The following is a 20,090-nucleotide window of genomic DNA, read 5'->3' on the forward strand; positions in this document are numbered from 1 at the left end:
TTACAGTGCTATTGCAATACTATTGCACTGCAATTGCAGCACTATTGCAGTGTTAGTACAGGTCTAATGAGTGCTATTACAAGCTTTTACCACACTATTTCAGGGCTATTGCAGCGCTATTGTAGCGCTATTGCAATACTATTGCAGTGCCATTGCAGTGCTATTAAAGTGCTATACATTATAATTATTATTATTATTTCCCTCAGGGATAAATAAAGTATTTTCTATTCTATTCTATTCTTTTCTATTCTATTCTATTCTATTCTATTACAGTGCTATTGAGTGCTATCGCCGCACTAATGCAATGCTTTTACAGCACTATTGCAGCAATATTCGCCGGCTATTGCAACTCTATTGCAGCGCTATTACCATGCTATCAGAGTGCTATTGCAGCACAATTGCAGTGCTATTACCCTGCTATTGCAGCGCTATTACCTCGCTGTTGCAGCTCTATTGCAGTGCTATTACTCTGCTATTGCAGTGATTTTGCAGCACAATTGCAGTGCTATTACCCTGCTATTACTCAGCTATTGCAGCACAAGTGCAGTGCTATTACCCCGCTATTGCAGGGCTATTGCACTATGATTGCAGTGCTATTGCACCATGATTGCAGTGCTATTGCAGTGCTATTGCAGTGCTATTGCAGCCCTATAACCCCACTATTGCAGCTCTATTACCCTGCTATAACACGGCTATTGCAGGGCTATTGCAGCACAATTGCAGCACTATTACTCTGCTAATGCAGCCCTATTGCAGGGCTATAACCCTGCTATTGCAGTGCTATTGCAGTGTTATTACCCGGCTATTGGAGTGCTATTGCAGTGCCATCGCAGTACTACTGCAGCGCTATTGCCCCACTATTGCACATCTATTGCACTGCTATTGCACTGCTTTTGCAGTGCTATTACCCTGCTATTGCAGTGCTATTCCAGCGCTATTGTAGTGCTATTACCCAGGTATTGCAGTGCTATTGCAGTGCTAATGCCGTATTATTGCAGTGCTATTGCAGTGCTATTGCAGTGCTATTGCAGTGCTTTTGCAGTGCTTTTGCAGTGCTTTTGCAGTTCTATTGCAGAGCTACTACTCCACTATTGCAGTGCTATTGCAATACTTTTGCAGTGCTATTGCAGCTATTGCAGCGCTTTTACACCGCTATTGCAGCGCAATTGCAGCACTTTTGCATCACTATTGCAGCGATTGCAGAGCTTTTACACCGCCATTGCAGAGCTATTATAGCACTTTTGCAGCACTATTGCAGCTATTGCAGCGCTTTCACACCGCTATTGCAGGGCTATTGCAGGGCTATTGCAGGGCTATTGCAGCACTATTGCAGCGCTATTGCAGTACTATCACAGTGCTATTGCAGGGCTATTGCAGCGCTATTGCAGCTCTATTACCCTGCTAAAACAATGCTTTTGTAGTTCTATTGCAGCACAATTGCAGCGCTATTACTCTGCTATTGCAGGGCTATAACTCTGCTAATGCAGCTCTATTGCAGTGCTTTTAACCTGCTATTGCAGTGCTATTACCAAGTTACTGGATGCTATTGCAGTGCTATTGACGTACTATCACGGCGCTATTGCAATACTATTGCAGCACTATTGCAGCGCTATTGCAGCGCTATTGTTGGGCCATTGTTGGGCCATTGCAGCGCTATTGCAGTGCTTTTGCAGCGCTATTGCAGGGCTTTTGCAGCGCTATGGCAGTGCTACTGCAGCACTATTGCAATGCTATTGCAGGGCTGTTGCAGTACAATTGCAGTGCTATTTTAGTGCTATTGCATCACTATTGCAGTGCTATTGCAGCGCTATAGCAGTGCTTTTGCAGCGCAATTGCAGTGCTATTGCAGTGCTATTGCACCACTATTGCAGTGCTATTGCAGCACTTTTACTGGGCCGTATAATAAATTGTTTCTGAAGTATCATTGTATCATGGTGATTAGATTTAGCTTAATCCAGTCTTAAGAAATATTGCTTTGTTGTTGACAGAGAAATTTACAGCTCCGTTGATGTCTTAGTCACAGACAGAACAACAAAACCAAAAATCACATTTTTAAAAAAAGCTTCAGTGAGACAAGATTTCCCCAAGTGTGAGAGTCAAGAGAAGCTCTGTCAAATCCTGAAGGAATTACTTAAAGTACATTCAGGTAGCAGAAAAAATAAATTAAGATCTATTATTAATGTTTTCATGTGGCCTGAACCTCTTGTTACCATAAATCATAACTACCAACCAAGAAGTCAATGAGTTTATCAACTGCTAAGATAAAAAAAGAGACAAATACAAGCAGTCTGTATAAAAATGCTTCATTGTCAAGAGTGGTGATACTCAACATCAACCATGTATCAAACACTCAGTGTACAAAAAGTTTTTTAAAGAAGGGATTAAAAACATGATGATTTCAGTAACAACAGGGCAGAGTTTAAACTAACTGTTAAAGTTCATATCATGCTTTACAGTAAAGAGAAATTCACGCTACAGAGAAAATTTATACAAAAACAGCCCACGGTAAACATTTTTATAACCTGCTGAAGCTCCACAGTGCAATTCATTTCATGTTTATCATATTGGACCAAAAACACACCTCTGCCTGCAAGGAAACCTTTGAATGATGTGTTCCCAGAATGCCGTGCTTCTTTTGATAAAACAACAACACAGCCACAATCAGAGACAATGTGTCAGCCAACAACCGTGGCACCTGGAGTCATGTTGGCATCTCCTCTAGTCCCATTTTCTCAGCCAAACAAAGTGTGTGTTTCATGAAATTACAGTGTGTTTGTGTTGTGTTTAGTTGTCGTCATTCCAGTCCGCGACTTTGTTGTACTCCTGAATCTTCTGTTTGATATGAGACAGTTTGCTCTTCAGGTAGTCACACCTCTCCTTCTTTTCCAGAAACGTAGGGTCCTATCAGAAAAAAAGAAGAAGTTTGACCTTTTTTTGTTTTGGTTTAAAGTTTCTTAGGCAGCAGAAGTCTTTCATACATTTTACATTTTGTGATTGTCTGTTTGTTAAAAGAGCTCTAAATAAACCAGGAAACTGACAAAAAAAAGGAAGGCACATTTTTTTCAGTAAACATGTCCCAGCTTTCAAAACCAAAGTCGGAAACTTAATAACTCTTACAGCTGACATCTTTTAATGAATGTTTTTATCATGGTGTGAAAATGTGAGGGTTCAAAAACCACACTGGGGACATAAAACCAGATTGGAGATTAGTAAAAAAAAAAACAGTGCAGAAAAATAGTTCAGAATGCAGGATGAGGGGGAAAAATGGGTCTAAAAAAAGTTTTTTTCAGGTCAAAATAGTCTGAATATGAAACTGACCACTTATCATCTGGTATGAAGAGTCAAATCAGGGACAGGTGAGGTTTCTTAGAAGCCTGATGTGTAAAATGTTAAATGCTGACTATTCAAACCACATAAAAAGTGTTTCTGTTGGCATCATTAAAGCCCATGGACAATTTTTTCAAAAGTAGTTTTAATTTGTTTGGCAGGACGAAGCGTTAGATTTGTGGTTTATGGTTGACTTTGAAGTTAATGAAATGTTTAACAAAGGAAGCAGAGGAGGACTTATCATTGCCACAGAATGGCTACAAAGTGTGTAATCTGAGGGACGGTTCTTCAGCTGGGTGACTAATTCATGTAAATCAATGTTTAGTGTCAGCTTCTTTATTTCTTCAGTCGGCTGTGAACTTTTTTTTATCTATATTTTTGTTACTTCCCTCACTGTCCAGCTCAGGAGATGATGTGACTGTTTATGTGATGTGTTTTCTCACAATGGAAATAAAGACTTTAATCTATCTAATCATCTCTATAAGTTATAACTAACTATGTCTAATGAAGGTGCAGTTAATTACATAAAGCAGGGATGGTATGGTGTTTTTTTTTATCATGCAGTTTCATCACAGTCAGTTTCAGCGGGTAAAGATGACGTGGTCACATTCTTGAAGAGTGGATCACTGCTTTTACTAACCACTGTGAGTAATTCCTGTCCTCTAAGGCTGGAAGGATGTCCTGAGCGTGTTTACTCATTATCAATCTGTTATATTGTTGTTCATTTTAGTCTCTGGGTTCTTTTAAAGATGTATAAATGTTTTTTTATGTATATTGATATAATAAATGTTATTAATGTAGAGTCTTTTTAGTTCCTGAGCAGAAGTTTTATAATATCTGAGGAAGACAAAACAAAAAGGAAGATCTCAGAATAACATGTTTTAACCTCTGGTTCAACTATAGATGACTTATTTTACACCATTATCCAGTAGCTCTGATTTCTGGGTGGAAACCCAGAAAAAAAGGAATCTGATCACTGATAATCTCATCTACTCTGTAGTTCATGAAGAGGTATCAGCAAAAGAGTGAAAATATTTCAACATCAGTTCAGTATCCTCACAGAAGCCTTTAGAGTCAGGGGATTTCTCTGACGCAGCATTTTTTAATTGCTTTCTTGCTTGCAGCAGTAAAATCTCCTGAGAGTGCCTCTGACTCTGTTGAGGTTTCAGCTGCTTGACATTTTTTGTTACAGCTGGAAATTAGTGTTTCATTCTTACTCGTAATCTCTTCCTGTGTTATATCTATGTGCTCCTGGTCGTGGGTCATTGTTCTCAGGTCAGCAAATGTGCAACCCTGAATTTACAAAACGCACACACAGGTTTATGAGAAACATATGCTGCCATCCAGACAATGACCTCTTTGAAAAGACCTTAGAAGAAGACCTTTATTATTATATTTAACTTAACTGTATGTTACTCTTTTCTTTTCTTTGTTCAGGATGTTTGCCGGAGGTAAACACAAATGCTCAAACTTTGAAATATCAAACAGTGTTTGTCTTTGTTTTCACTGGAAGTATGAACGTCAGGATTGTGTTTCTGTTTTGCTCCTAGTTTTGTTTTCAGTAGAGACTAAAAAAAGGGAGCTTCCAATCTAAAATGTTTCTGAAGTGTCACATACAGGAAACACAAATTAAAGTAACAGCCTCTGCTGCTTTGATTCAGTGTCACAGAGAACCACAGGAAATCTCTTGGTTGATGAAAGAGATATTTTGTTTGTGTTTTTGTTACACACAGTCTCTGAGGGGTTTAACAGAAACAGAATAACACTCTTTGCAGAGTAGAGTTTAGACTCCATCAGAGAAACAGCCTCTGATAAATTTAATCTTGTAATGTTTACTTACATTTTTCTTTCTCTGGTACTCCATTAAAATGTTGTTGATCCGCTCCCTCTCCTGAAACACAATCAGCATGTTAGAGACAAGGATTTTGTGTGTGTGTGTGTGTGTGTGTGTGTGTGTGCGTGTGTGTGTGTGTGTGTGTGTGTGTGTGTGTGTGTGTGTGTGTGTGTGTGTGTGTGTGTGTGTGTGTGTGTGTGTGTTGCAGGCGGTAGACGTACCATCTGATTGGAGGGCTGAGCAGCAAGGTTCTGCATCATCTCGTCCATCTCCTCAAATTTCTTGCTCATGGCCTGGACCTCTGCATGCAGCTCCTTGTACTCAGCGTACTGGTCGTTGAAGACGGCTCTGTACTGATCCCTCTGCTCGTCTGAGCGGATGGCGCGGTATTTACTGCAAGAGCAAGACAGGAGAATTCACACTAAGCTGCTGGTGTTTCTCCAACATAGACTGTATAATTAATTGACGTAGTCTTCCTGACGTCAGCCATCTGTTTCTGAAATGGACTTTTGAATCAAATTGGCTATAGCGGCCATAGTGGAAGTGGCAGGGGCTTCAAGTACGTCTATAGGGCGTACATCAGTCACATGAGCTGAGCTGTGCCTTTGATTGGGTGAGTTCACATTCTTAGTATCCTCTGAACTACTGAGTTTGTAGTCCCCCCCCACAACAGTGTGTGCCGGTAGTGAAAATAACGAGTCAGACGTTTTTTGAACCAGGCTGTAAATAGGTTAATTTCTGCTTTGAAAACAGCTTTTTTTTGCTTGGTGTGTATATGACTTCCAGTACTTCTGGAGCCAGCCTCAAGCAAACACTCCAGAAACAGCAGATTTTAGCACTTCAGCATTGTTTCTGATTCTTAGACCAGAGGTTGCCGCTTGGTTTCTAAGCCTCAGTTTACTTCTTAATCCACCGAGGATACCCAAGTTTCTCTGAGTTTTACGGGACAAAAACAATCATGAAAAGTCTGAGTGCAGCTTGAGATGTCTTCTTTCCTCTTGTTCATTCTGCCCATCAACACGTTGCTATAACTTCTTTTTTTGTTTTAGGACCTGCTGGTCTACCTCTACCATCACTTTTTAGGTGTTTTGTTGATGGACTTAGTTCTCATGAAAGAAAAGATCAGATATGACAAAATCATAGATTGTTAATAAATGAACCCATCAGTCTCAGTAGACCAACAACAACCATGCCCTTCAGTTTGAGACCCCGTTTACACGACAACGTTTCATCTGAAAACGCTGAAACACAGTGGAAAAAATCTGTGTTTACGCGGAAACGCCAAGGGACTCAAAACGCTGTAGTAAGCATGCCAGGTCTGTAGGTGATTCCATAACTGTCTTATCCAGAAGCCGCTTTTGGTAGATCTCCACCAAAGTAGAGTTGAGCTCATCATCTGGTGTATTGGGGAATACTAAGTTCAAAAGTGGAGCAACAGATGCGCATTTTGTATGATGACAGTCAGCAGATTCAGCAGATTCAGCAGCACAAGCGAGGCTGAAACACAACAAAACTTTTGCGTTCCACCCTAAAACCATCGTCGAGTAAACAGCCCCTGAAAGTCTAGTGTCTTTAGAGATAGTGATGTAACAGCTGGAATAACAACCCGAGTCACCAAACTTTGAGCTTTAACTGCAGTCAAATCAATGTTTTCTCACATCTGCTGGTTGAAGCAATCTCTGTCATCTCTGCATCTGTTTTTCTGATCTTACTAATACGCCTATGACATAGAAACTTATACTGATGACAAATATGGCGTCAAGTTGTCACCAAGTTCTTGATCTAGATTCCAAATTGTTGTTTTAACTTGGGTAAGGAGGTTACCGTGTATTTACTCATTTTTCTGATGTGTCTGACACTGATGCAGGGTTACTGTAGGCTTGACTCAACAGTGGAGATAGACACCTGCAGATTTTTTTTCTAAAGGGGACATCAAAGTTGGGATTACATTTGTTTTTAAAACTTTCTCAGGTGCACCATTGGTTTGTAACTACAGAATCTGACCACAAGGTATCGTAGTATGATACGAAAAAGGAGTTATGTTTGTCTGAGTGATACTGACCAATCAGGTGCCACAACAGATAAACACTGTTAAAGTATTTTTTCTCATCTTGAGGACAGTCCTGACAAAGCTGGACTTTTGACTATTCACCACATCATGATGTTGTTATTTCAGCGTACTTAAGGCCTGTTAATCACAAAAAACTAGTTTCTGTTACAACTTCATGCTGCTGGTGGAAGCCAGAGTGGAGCCTCTGAAGAACTTACTGTTTACAGTGAAACTGAGACTCACCTAAGAGAGAAAGAGGCAGATGCACTAAACCCTTACCCTAAATTTCACACTTATGATACTAATCATCACATTTTCCAGGAGAGTATAACTAAGAGCCACTTTTAGGGTTTAAGGTAAAACAAATCTGTTACCATATCTTTAACCTGGGGTGCACAGAGACACTGGACCCCTTCCTCTCTGAGTCATCTAAAAACTGAAACAGAAACACTCACTCCACATAGTCAGCTATAACCACAGGTTTTGGGATGTGCCCGGCTGGGATGTGACCTCGGAGGATCTCTGGCGCCATCAGAGGAACGTTGATAGAGCTGTTGCCAGCGTCCATGATGTCCGGCTGGATGGTAGGCAGAGGAGTCCGCTCTGAGGCTCCGGATGAGCCAGCGCCCAGCTACAACACAAAAACACAGCCATGTTTTCAGATTAAACCCCCTGTGAGCAGTTTGATCTCCGCAGGAACATTCAGAAAGTGATACTTACTATCGACAGAGGGACTGAGGAGTCGATGGTTTTCATCTGTTTTTAAGAGAAGGAGAGATGAAGAGGGACTTAGCAAAACTTCACAGTGGTAATCACGAACCAAGTGAGTTATCCGTAAATACTTGTTTTATAAATGACAGGTTTCTACTTGTGTGTTGTGTATTATCTGAATTATCTAAAGACAGGAACGTGTCAGACCTCTTGTGCCAGCGCCTCCTTCCTCATCCTCGCCGCTTCGTGCCTCCAGAGCTTCAGACACACCACCGCACTGATGAAGTACAGCACCATGGTGATGAAGATGAAGACGATGGCAGCAGTCTGTCCAGCCTCTGTGCGGCAGAATGCCCCATTCACGCCGTTATTAAAGACGGGAATGTTGCAGAGCCCCCCTCGGGTGGTGTCCCTCACATACACGACCCCCGCTGCGAGGTAAAGCACGGCCAGCACCAGGTTGATGGCGCACTCTGTGAACGGCCACCAAGTGGAGTCCAGGAGGATGGCTCTGTAGTACATGCTCATCCCCAGAACCACAAGGATAACCGTCACAATCCACGCCAGACCAGCTACCACCAGGACAAACGGAGTCTTAGGACCTGTGTAGTACCCCCCTCCATATCCATACGCTCCAGCTCCTCCACCCAGCCCTCCGAACATCTGCGGCTGGGAGTACCCGTACATGTTGAACCACTCATTGTCTTTGTGGATGTAAGCACAGACGCAGGCGAACACAGCAGCTCCCAGCAGCAGCTGTACACATCCCAGGATCCTCAGAAGCCCCGCCCATGACTTCATGTAGGCGTACCGCTGGTGGTACTCCTCCACCCGCTCCTGATAGGTGAGGGCTGACAGGTTGGTGGGCACGGCGGAGGCAGAGTCGATGGCTTCAGCTCCCAGCAGCAGCCCGTCTCGCTCCTTCTGGGTGGTGTAGCTGCCCCCGGAGCCACCATAGGGGTCCCTGTAGGAACCGGGGAGGGACGGAGAGGGTGGGGCGGAGTGTGGAGGTGAGCAGGGGACTCCCTCTGTGGTGTGACATATGTTGCTCTTCCTGGATGAGGGAGCTGGGGACTCAGCGTCACGTGGCGGGACAGTCCAACCCTTGCTGGCGCTGTTTCCGCTGTTCCCCCTGAAGAAGTTCTTGACAGAGTCTGGGATGAAGCGGTGGACCGGCTTGATGTCCATGGTGTCAATGTCACTCTCTGGTGGCTCATCATCGCTGGGGGGGTAGAAGGAGTCTGGACCAACAGCTGCCTCTGCAGGGAGAGGGGGCGGGGGGAGGGGGTCTAGACTGACAGCAGGTATTGGACCATGCAGGGGTAAAGGGGGCGGAGGGGGAAACTGGTCTCTCGTTAAAGAGCCCGCGGGGACCTGGTCATAGTGCGGGATCTCTCTCACCCGGTCGAACCTGGAAGCTCCGCCTCCTGACATTTGGACTGTGTGAACTACAAAAAAACAAAAACATTCTTATGTCAGAGGCTTTGACAATCAAATGATCAAAAAGTGGGAGGTTGATTAAGAATTTGACAGATTTATGATAGAATAGAATAGAATAGAATAGAATAGAATAGAATAGAATAGAATAGAATAGAATAGAGTAGAATAGAATAGAATAGAATAGAATAGAATAGAATAGAATAGAATAGAATAGAAAATACTTTATTTATCCCCCAGGCAAAATTTAGGAGGAGTCACACCAGCAATCGAGAAAACAAAAAGTTAGGACGAGTATAAAGTTCAAAATGTCTAGAAATTTACAGTACACATGATGTCACATCTTTAAACTGATTCTTTACTTCTCCAAACTCAATAGCCTGACGTGCTCTCAGATATAACAATAAAAGCTCATCTTAATGTGCACAGTATGTACAGCAAACAGTTACTACAACCCCCACTAACTCTTAGAAGGGCTGTGAATATGTTTGTTTCTGCAGTAAAGTTGGTCATTTAAAGTGGACTTGCTTTATCTGTAGATTTAAAGCACTAATTTTCAGGTTATAAAAAACCCTAGGGTCCAAACTTTCTGATATGGTTCACACTGATGCACTTACAGATTTTTTTAAAGTAGAAATGGAGGGGAAGGTAAAACTTATATCAAATCTGCAGTTATATTTATAATCCAAAGCTGCCACAAGCAGGGGAGGGCAAGCAGCATCTTTTAGTGGCAGAGATTAAAAAAAATAATAATAAAAAACTGAAACATTTTTTCTCTTCATATTACAGCCATCAAGGTACAAATAACCTGTAGCACCCACATCTCTGGACAAATAAGTAATAAAGGGATAGATTTTGTTTGTTTCCTGCTGGTATTGAGCTTCCTCCTGGTTACAGTCTGTGTCTGAGCTCTGCCCTCTGTCACAGACTCAAACTCTCCTCCTTCACAGATTGACAAACATTTTGTTATGTCTGTTTGGTTTCTCATAAAGATGACCGTGTTATGATGATATTTTTCTGTTACTTAAGTTAAGGTTTGTAAATTATTTCATTCATCTTAATAAGAACGATGACTGCTTCAGGAAAAAAGTACAATCCATGTTACAGGTGACAGCAAACTGCTGGGAACCTTAAGGTACCAAGAAACTTTTATTCTTGTTATGAAATCTGAATAAGGACTAAACTAGCAGAAACAAAATCAATGAGCAGAATGATCTATCAATAAGACAGAATTAAAACACCACCTAACCCCAGACTTGATGGTTAAACTGAACGAAAGCAAACTCCATCATGTCTTGTTTTCATTTCATATCTGCACCTATGTCCATGTGTTGACTGTAATACAGATGGTGTAATCTCTGAGCACCCTCACGTCTTGGTTACAGCATGTTCCCATGATATCAAAAAGCTTAGGGATGCATCAGTAATGTTAAAGAACAGATTGATGTTAATGGTTTAAAGTGAAAATGGTTTGTGGTTAAACACATAAAATATGTCAGCTGTTAGATAAAAATGTGATGATTCATTCATCTATAACATGGGAGCACAACTTAGCAGAACAAGTTCACTTCACTCTGTCTTTCATCATTATTGACAGAGTGACACAGCAATGACTGTTAGATTTGACATTTAATCTGAAAATACCAGACATTTAAATGTCAGAAGTCTCTCCCTACAAAAGACAGGTGTATAACAAATTGATACTTAAACATGCAATACAATACAAATATTGATTTGTGACTATTACTAAAACTCATCACATGTGCAATAAAATATGGACTGAGAGCGGACTCTCAGCAGACACACAGATCACCACAATGTTCATCTGGATTATGGATGATAATTCAGAGGATATAATATTTTGGACACTGTTTTTAACCAGAATTGTGTGCAGGTCGTTAAATCAAAATGAATATGGACACCAAATATCCTTTTTAGGACGCATTAAGAAGTTTTTTTTTCCTTATCACAGTAAAGACAGAGGTAATTAAAAAAAATTGAAGTCAGTATGCACATATATCAGGAGAGGTAGGTTACCACTTATTATGAAATGTATGTCAAGATGCAGTCATCACTTCAAAAAGGGTTCAAACTGAACCTTCAGAGGTGCTCTAACCAAAAAACTCAGCCTTCTCATCAAGCAGGCACCGATAAGGTGGAATTCAATAAACAGGACCTCGATTGTTTACAGTTTTTTACTCTAACAACTTGATGGAGATTCATTATTTTTTACAATATTTCCACCATATGTTTCCTAAACTAGATTAATAAAACGTGTTCCTGAGCACTGATTCTTGACAATTAGACAAATTTGTCTGAGAGTGATGTTAGCACCCATCATCCATTAGCTGTTTCCCTGTTAGCAGAGAGGCAAACAGGTGTCTCTACATGAAGCCACTCCCAGGAAACCCGGTAAAAATGGGTCACATAAACAAAATCAAAAACGAAATTATTACGGGTTAAGTTAAAATAAAACAACGAACACGCAGACTATCTTTTTTAACTTTCCAGAGTGTTCATTCCTCTCATTCAAAGTGAATTGGCCCAGTTAAAAGTCGATAAATTGAGACGCTGTCTTACCTGCTGTTATTCCTCGGGCGGCCTGTTTCTCTCGGTGTAACTGCAGCTACATCCCGTCTGTCTGCTTCTCTGTGTGTCTGCACACTCTCACACTGGTCTCAGGTCAGCCACCAGTAAAACCTGCAGCCACACAGAGAGAAGCAAACAGGAAACAACACTGATCTGAGTAAAGTAAGCCACAGCCAGGTGAAACTCACCTGTCCAGTCTGACCAGCCTCGCGGTGCGTTCACTGACGTCATCCGACCTCTGTGCTCCAGCCCCCACTGCTCCCTCTGTTCTCCAGTTTTTTCTTTTAACCTTCTCCTTTTACGCAGCTTTGATTTCCATTACCGGATTCTGTCTATCATCATCGAAGTTTTTGTATTAACAGCTCTTGTACATCCAGGCTATGTTTTGATAATCAATTTCTGAATGAGACAGGGTTGGGGAAAAAAAAATAAATTGCTGTAAGTAATCTGGTTCCCAAACCCCCCCTGCCCTCTGGTTTATTTTACAAAATAAACAATGGGAGTTATCGGTTTCACGGAGTACATAAAACTATTTTAGAATCAGATACAATGCAACCAAAATCAAGTAAAGTAAGTAAGCTTCAAGAATTTAGGCATATTTGTAAACTAAATTTGTATGTTTTGTGTGTTACTTACCCAGACAAATCCTGGATGCAGGTGGCACCAATATTTCTGTCATTTCAGAGCTTTTGATGAAATTGTTGGTATAATTTCTCTTCAGTTGTCAGTATGATTTTAAGCAAAAACTACAGTTTTTTTTCTTATTCTTTTTTTATTGTTGTTTTAGTATTATTATGGTTATAGGATAGTATGTTATAGTATTATTGTTTTATTATTATTATTATTATTATTATTATTATTATTATTATTATTATTATTATTATTATTGTTATTTATTTATTTATTTATTTATTTATTTATTTAGCAAGAACTTTTCCCTATGGCTAATTGGGAAGCAATGGTGATTACTGTATAATCAGTTATCTTGGCTTTCTGACACATAAAGCTAAACTTTTATTAACCAGATTGTTATGAAGCCAAAGTCATCTTTAAATTCTCTTGAATATTGGGATTAGAGAATTAAAAATATTAAATGTCAGAGACAACTTCAAGGCGTGTTTTCTTTAAATACGGGAAAAGCATCAACTGAAATCAGATTTCAAAATAGTCCCTCTGGTTTATTATCCATTTAATCTGCTGATAGCTGTCAGTCAGCTTTGATCCAGCGGTGAACAGCTGACGCTGCCATTACTATAAGGTTTTCTTCGTTCCCTCGCTTCTCTTTTCATTTCCCTGCATCACTCCGTGCACCTCTGGTGGGAGCGACTACGTACAAGTAGATCATGCGAGGATGAAACTGTAGAGTTGACTACGTATTGATGAATGTCAGATCACAGATTCCGGTTTGCCATGGTAGTACTTCGACCAATCAGATGTTGACATTTATTTCCGCGTTTTCGGAGTTGTCAGGCTGTGATTGGTTGAGAGGGTCGGTGTGTTTGAAAGTGTCTGATCCATCCTGTCAGTGTCTGATAGAGAGGCTCAAAGATGGAGATAATTCCAGCTGTTCATGTTTTAGTGAAATCCTTTCTGTTAGTTCTCCTCTGGTCTCAATGTGAGGGGAGAGACTCGGAGCTCAATCATGTCACCTGCGGCTCTCTGGTTAAACTACTCAACACCAGACACAACGTCCGCCTGCACTCCCACGATGTCAAATACGGTTCAGGTGAGTTCATTCTCACACAGCTAATCCTCATTCCTTATCCGACCCAGAAAACTAATACATACGGGACAAAATAATAATACTAAGAGAGGTGTGTTTGTATCTGACTGATGCATTGAATCTGCGGAAGCGATATGAAATGACAGATGAAGAGGTGGAAAAACACCCCAAAAGGACGTTTCAAAAAAATAATATTGATGTTTTCTTTAGCCGAACTTGAGTGTAGCTCCTTATCTTTCGATGTTTATGATAATAGATCTTGTAGGTGCCTTCTTGTTCAGCCAGAGAGCAGAAAAGTAGAAAACTGAGCTTTTTGTGAAGGTAGTCTGGCTCCGTGTTGTCTTCATGCGGGTTAGCAACAAATACTGGATGTTAGCCTGACAGTCAGTCAGTATTTGAGTCCAGGAAATCAGATTTATATTGACTAGTCCGTGTACATTTTTTAAGATACAAATGGGCAACAGGCTTGTTCGCCTTCGACATAATTAAAATTTATATTTTTTGTTATTATATACCGGTGTCAAAGCGTCCAAATGGAACGGCTTCCGTTTTGGGTTTTTCAAAATAAAGCTGTCAAACTTTTTCTTGTTTTAAATCTTGAAAAGATATCTTTCTGTTAATTAAACACAACAATATTAGATGCAAGTTTTATAGATCAAAAACATGATTTGGTCCTTGATTTGTAGGAGATAATAAATGCCATCTCGAAAATAGGGCTACATATTCACACAAGGTAAAGGGTATTATAAAAGCAATAAGCTATAAAACACATATGGAAAGTATGAAGTACATATGAAAACAAACCAAATTGAGCCACATGTGAGGGCACCACATCTTTGACTTGATAAATTATTGATAAATTAGACACAGCATTGTCCTGCTCTGCTGTGAAAAACTGAACACTTTCATTGTGAAGTCCCAAACATTTTTAATTCTGTCACATGACACTCAGGCTGTGGAAGATAATTGCTGCATTTTTATTCATTTTTGCCTCTAGAGACAGCAAGTGAAAGCTGAATAAATGAATGAATGATAGCTCTTTCATTCATAAGACTCATCCAAAAGAGGCTGACAAATGTGTCCTACTTTTCCCAGGTGGATGCACTGGGTGTGTTCTTTGTGGCCTTATGTTTCCTATGACTGTCGAAAAACTGTATGTTTTTTTCATAGCTCAATAGCAGGCTCTACACTTATTATAGTATACAAAAGCAATGCTTACTTAGCAAACATTTCTTAAAGAAAAAAGATAACAACAAAAATTTGCACTCTCACAGGTGCTCCAAAATACATTTTGAGCTCACACAGATTAAATTTCGGGACCAAATACAACCAATATTAAACGTTTTCTGTGAGCATGACGGCCTTCTACCACCTCATATAAGTGATTATAATGTGTAAACAAACCAGCTGTTAGTTGTTAGATTTGTTTTATTACCTCTGCTAATCAATTCTCTGTCAGGTTATTGATTTTTCTCTTTTTTTCATCTTGTCTTTTTACAGTTTAGTACTGTTTAATCTGTCCCAAAGAAATCAGAAGTCTCTACATAACTTAGGAAGAATTATTTTGAAAGGTTGTGGTCTGACTTCCTGTATGAATCTGACACAATGACAGCACAGTGGCCTGCAGGTGTCTGAAGCATGCACTGCAGATAGATTTGTACCAGGGGATGCTCCACCTTATCTGCAGGATGATTTCTGTTCATGGAACTGAGCTCAGACTGGTAACCAGAGAAGTTTCACTTCAGGGCTTTCTGCTGAAAAGTATTGTCCTGTTTTTCTCCTGAGAGTTCAAAGTTCAGGTTACAAAGTATGAGAACATGTTTGTCTTTGTAAAGATGGTAACGAAAGATGGCTCATATCTCTGGTATTAGTCAAACCTGGGTAGTGGATTGTCCGCATGATTAAAACATCAGTGTCTGCAAAAATTGCATCTTTCTTTCTGGCTATTCATAATCCTCAATTTAAAATGAGATTTTTTGTTTCTGCTATTTCTCAGAGCCTGTAGATAGATAGGATTTTCACAGAACACAAATCCATTTTGCAGCCTTTTCCATTTTCTCTCCTGAAAAGGAGGTCAGAGCAGATAAGAGCTAAACTGGAGAGCGATAGAGCACGATATCCTCACCTACTAGACTCCAAACTACAAACTGAGTTTACAGTTTTGCTTGTTGTCACGTTTCAAACAATAGCTCTACATAACTACAGTACCTCATTGCTTTGCATCCTGGGAAAAGTTGTCTTTAACAAATAAAAGTAGTGTTAAAAAAGAAGACCTGCTCCCAAAAACTTCTTCACCTTGTTTGTTGCTCTGGAGTTTAAGTTAAAACTTAGGAGAGTTTATGCCTTTGTGCCTGGTTTTAAGGAGAGGACAATGAATACAGCAGGAAACTGGGACTGAGAGAGGGTATAACATGTGGTAACTAGAAAAGCACTCACAGAGCACAGACCTCCACCAAGCATATTGTGATTGTCACCATCACTTTAGTCCTACTTTAATGTTATACTCACTTTCAACAGACTGTCTGCTACAATTTGGTGTTAGTTGCAGGTTTGTACGATAATTTGTTTTATGACAGTGTTGAAAATTGATGACCCAGTACATATTTCATGTTCTGGATCTTAGTGTCAAGAATATTTCCAGGATCTGGATCGTACTTTTACATCTGTCAGAAATTATGGTGACCTTGTCTTGTATTGTTTTGCAAAACAATCCGACAATTGATGTTGGAGTTTTATACACATATGGTGAAAACAGCCCTTTGTCACAATGACAAAGAATCCTTTAAACCAGTGGTCCCCAAACTATGGCCCCGGGGGCCGGATATGGCCCCCCTCCACATTTTGCCCGGCCCCCTGAACAATACCAGAGGCGCATTATGATTTTTTTTTCAGTCTGGCCATGTGATCGAGACTCACACATGCATAGAACATAAACTTCTATTCCACCCTTCTGCAGTTTGTGCCCTATCTGAAACCCCTCCCGTAAAAAAAAAAAAATCCTGTTACACAACCATACTGGTAGTAAAATGTATTGTGCTAGTTAGTGTTGTAACTAAGCGTCATTTAGTTCGGTTTCTTAGCCTAAAGGGCTATTTAGTTATTATTTATTTCATAAATAGTGTTACATATTTCATTTGTAGTGTTATTTATTTTCTGATTTTTTTCCTCTCAAGATCCCAGAAAGGGTTATTAATATTTGGTTATGTGTGGCTTTCTGGGAAGGAAAAAATACTTACATTTGGACACCTCTGCGCTTGTCACACTTTTTTTTTACAAACTGACCCTGGCCCCCCATCAGAGAAGGGAAAAGTTGTTTGGCCCTGACAGGAAAAAGTCTGGGGACCCCTGCTTTAAACAAATCCTTGATCCAGACGGTGATCCCGATCACCTCCAAAATTTAATCACTTCTTCCTTATCCCATTTTGAACATTTCCTGAAAATGTTATCGAGATCTGTTTGTTATTTTTTGAGTTAGGTTGTTCACAGACAAACAAAACCAACTCTCCCAAAAACATAACCTCCCAGGCGGAGGTAACGAACATGCTGTTTAGAGCTGGCTGATTTTTACCACCAAGTCAAACCAGCACCACAAGACACCATTTTTAAATCTAGTTTTGAAGCTCATTTGCAAAACAAACTGAGGGAGAGGCTTTAATTTTAAATATCCTCACAATGCAACATGGAAAAACAACACAATACAAAAAATAGGGCAACAACTTGTGCAAAACTAGATTAACATTTTCCATTTCATGCAGGATTACAGGTGCATTATTTGTTTGTGCAAAAATACGAACTGTCTTGTACCTGTGAAAACTGGAGTAAACAGATTATTTGCATACAAAGGTTCAGGTAAACACAGACTTATTAGCTACATCCAAGAGAGAAAACAACAGCAGCAACAACCTGAGGAGTGTGTCACAGTTTAAACCTCAAATGTGTGTGTGTGTGTGTGTGTGTGTGTGTGTGTGTGTGTGTGTGTGTGTGTGTGTGTGTGTGTGTGTGTGTGTGTGTGTGTGTGTGTGTGTGTGTGTGTGTGTGTGTGTGTGTGTGTGTGTTCAGGCAGCGGGCAGCAGTCTGTCACTGGAGTGGAAAATGCTGATGACTCAAACAGTTACTGGCAGATTCGGGGGAAGCCGAACCGTCCCTGTCAGCGCGGGGTCGCCATCAAATGCGGTCAGCCCATCCGGATCACACACATGAAGACGGGTCGAAACCTGCACTCACACCACTTCAGCTCGCCGCTGTCCAACAACCAGGTCAGATATGAAACACACACCTCTGCCCCTGCATGTTTTCACTCAGAGAGTGGAGCTCATTCTCTTTGTGGTCATCCTCAGGAGGTCAGCGCCTTTGGAGAGAACGGTGAGGGTGACGACCTGGACGTGTGGACGGTGCAGTGTGATGGCGTCCACTGGGAGCGAGACGAGGCGGTGCGATTCAAACACGTGGGCACTGACGTCTTCCTGAGCGTGACAGGCGAGCAGTATGGACACCCGATTCGTGGGCAGCGTGAGGTGCACGGCATGAGTTCCCCCAACCAGCACAACTGGTGGCGGTCCATGGAGGGCGTGTTCATCCAGCCCAGTCAGGAGCCACTGCGCCATGACGAACTCTGACATCATCACCAGGGGACGTTTAAAGCTCGTCTGGACCAAATGATGTGAAATATTTGCTTGATGACTGGTCTGGGAACACTTGATGAACTCAGGGTGATCTGGGACACCGACTGAGCTGAAACTGACCGTTCTCACTTAACGCTCCAAACACACCTGCTCCTTTAGAACATCCACACATGACACCATAACGCCGCGAGTTAGCCCTTTAGGTTTACATTTGATGTGGAACAGACATAAAGTTCCTGGAGAAACCTGGCCTCTCCCTTTTAAACCACTGGTTAACCTTGACATCTACCATGACCTTCTTTAACCAAACTGTAACCTTTGACAGCATCAAATCAGTCTTTCATATTATCAGTGATAGGAAACGGACATCACCGCTTTTTTTTCCAATAATCATTCTAACATGTTCCTCTGCGTTTTTATGTTCTGAGTTGTAATCATGTCACAGTGCGTCATGTGATGTGCACTGTCCCATTAATAAGTTATCTGATCCGCCTACATGGTGAAGAGACTTTGGTGAATGAACTTCTTATTTGAATCATGAAACCCCTGCGATTAAAAATCAGTAACAGCTGAATCAGGACTTTTTCTTTCAACAGACAGCTTCAGAGATTTGCCCGAGAGCCATATGTAGACTTTGAAACATGGATGCAATCTGAGCTGGGTCACCTGTCAGTTTTTTAACTTTGAATCCTTTTTAGAGAGCAGCAGAGGAGCTGGGGCTAAATCTGGATCCTGAACTATGACAAAGGGATGAGACGGGATTTTGGAATAACTTTTGAATAATTAAAGATTGAGTTGTTCATGTGACTGTTTTCTCATCTTTTTTTTTTCTGTTGTTTGTACCAACCATTAGCTGTAATTTGAAAGAATCTTTATTTTCAAGGTTCAGAGTGGGTTTTTTTTTTAGTATCCCTTGGGGTCAATTTGTTTTGAAACATTTAAAACAGTAATACTATCAAAAAAATATTGGTGTGGCCAGTTGCTACCGGGACAAAAGAGTTCCTTTTCATATTTTTTCCTGCTTCTTGGCAGTGCATATGTGCACCCTAAGGGAAGCAGCTGAAACTCTCTAAAGTGAGGATGAGGATGGCACAGGTCAGCCACGATGGACCAGGTTATACTGAGGGTCCTGGCTCATTACAGGTTCAACAAATTACCATAATAATTACAGAAAAAAGCTTCTGTAATATCATGATTACATAACATGAGAGAGCAGCAGTACCAGTTGCCGAGAAAATAGGTGGAGCAGTGAGATCCAGAGCTGCCAAAAAGTTTGGGGAGGAACTTTTACACAAAATAAACAAAAGTTTGGTTAAAAGCACAATTCTGCTAAGTGAAGGAGAAGACAACATTTTTTCTTAATCCCATTTGGAGGGAATTCATTTTTGTTTCTCTCTTAATCATGTTAGGCATACACACATGCACAAACAGCACTTTGCACAGATGGGGAGCACAGTGACCCTCAGTGCACACCTGAGCAGTTGGAGGTTTGATGCCTTGCTCAAGGGCACCTCGACAGTGCTGTTGAATTTATGCTAAAGCCTCTTCAGCTATCAGCCCAATTACCAGTTTTGAGGCTTGAGTAGCAGAGTTTGAAAAATTTAACCAATCACAGACCTGGACAATCTGCCTACAGCAGGTTATCATGTTTTCAAACAGCACAGATTCTTAAGAACATGGAGAAGTTAAATTTATACTCCAGACTGAAACTAACACAGTAGTTAGTACTTGGACTGACAGATCAGAGAAAAACATTGAGAGTGGTTGAGCAAATGTCTTATTGCACTTCAGATCTGA

At 40.7% G+C, this 20,090-nt stretch overlaps 2 protein-coding genes across 3 annotated transcripts; one reads left to right on the forward strand and one right to left on the reverse strand.

The window, feature by feature from the left end:
• Positions 1–2,414: 2,414 nt before the first annotated feature.
• Positions 2,415–12,295, reverse strand: marveld2b (MARVEL domain containing 2b). Of its 2 annotated transcripts, XM_074671169.1 has the most exons (8): positions 12,137–12,283; positions 11,940–12,059; positions 8,130–9,370; positions 7,932–7,967; positions 7,667–7,842; positions 5,383–5,554; positions 5,168–5,218; positions 2,415–2,901 (listed from the first exon to the last, which is right to left on the reverse strand). In XM_074671169.1, the coding sequence occupies exons 3-8, from the start codon at positions 9,354–9,356 to the stop codon at positions 2,785–2,787; spliced, it is 1,779 nt and encodes a 592-aa protein (XP_074527270.1). In that variant the 5' UTR covers positions 9,357–9,370; positions 11,940–12,059; positions 12,137–12,283; the 3' UTR covers positions 2,415–2,784. The 2 variants fall into 2 exon arrangements, with proteins under 2 accessions (XP_074527270.1, XP_074527269.1); XM_074671168.1 differs by having other exon boundaries at positions 11,940–12,295.
• A 1,117-nt stretch (positions 12,296–13,412) lies between these two features.
• sdf2l1 (stromal cell-derived factor 2-like 1) lies at positions 13,413–19,100 on the forward strand. Its single transcript, XM_074669327.1, has 3 exons — positions 13,413–13,674; positions 17,731–17,927; positions 18,009–19,100. The coding sequence occupies exons 1-3, from the start codon at positions 13,497–13,499 to the stop codon at positions 18,285–18,287; spliced, it is 654 nt and encodes a 217-aa protein (XP_074525428.1). The 5' UTR covers positions 13,413–13,496; the 3' UTR covers positions 18,288–19,100.
• Positions 19,101–20,090: the final 990 nt, after the last annotated feature.

Source organism: Halichoeres trimaculatus, unplaced genomic scaffold (genome assembly GCF_033239565.1).
Source record: "Halichoeres trimaculatus isolate MK-OKI-2021-1 unplaced genomic scaffold, fHalTri1.1 fHalTri1_scaffold_5, whole genome shotgun sequence".
In the NCBI taxonomy this organism is placed as follows: domain Eukaryota; kingdom Metazoa; phylum Chordata; class Actinopteri; order Labriformes; family Labridae; genus Halichoeres; species Halichoeres trimaculatus.

Coding starts and splice junctions, on each gene's coding strand:
- marveld2b (XM_074671168.1), bottom strand. CDS start 9,356: ATGTCAGGAGGCGGAGCTTCCAGGTTCGACCGGGTGAGAGAGATCCCG. Junction 7,968..8,129: donor AGGAGGCGCTGGCACAAGAG/GTCTGACACGTT, acceptor TCTTAAAAACAG/ATGAAAACCATCGACTCCTC. Junction 7,843..7,931: donor CCTCAGTCCCTCTGTCGATA/GTAAGTATCACT, acceptor TTTGTGTTGTAG/CTGGGCGCTGGCTCATCCGG.
- sdf2l1 (XM_074669327.1), top strand. CDS start 13,497: ATGGAGATAATTCCAGCTGTTCATGTTTTAGTGAAATCCTTTCTGTTA. Junction 13,675..17,730: donor CGATGTCAAATACGGTTCAG/GTGAGTTCATTC, acceptor GTGTGTGTTCAG/GCAGCGGGCAGCAGTCTGTC. Junction 17,928..18,008: donor CGCCGCTGTCCAACAACCAG/GTCAGATATGAA, acceptor GGTCATCCTCAG/GAGGTCAGCGCCTTTGGAGA.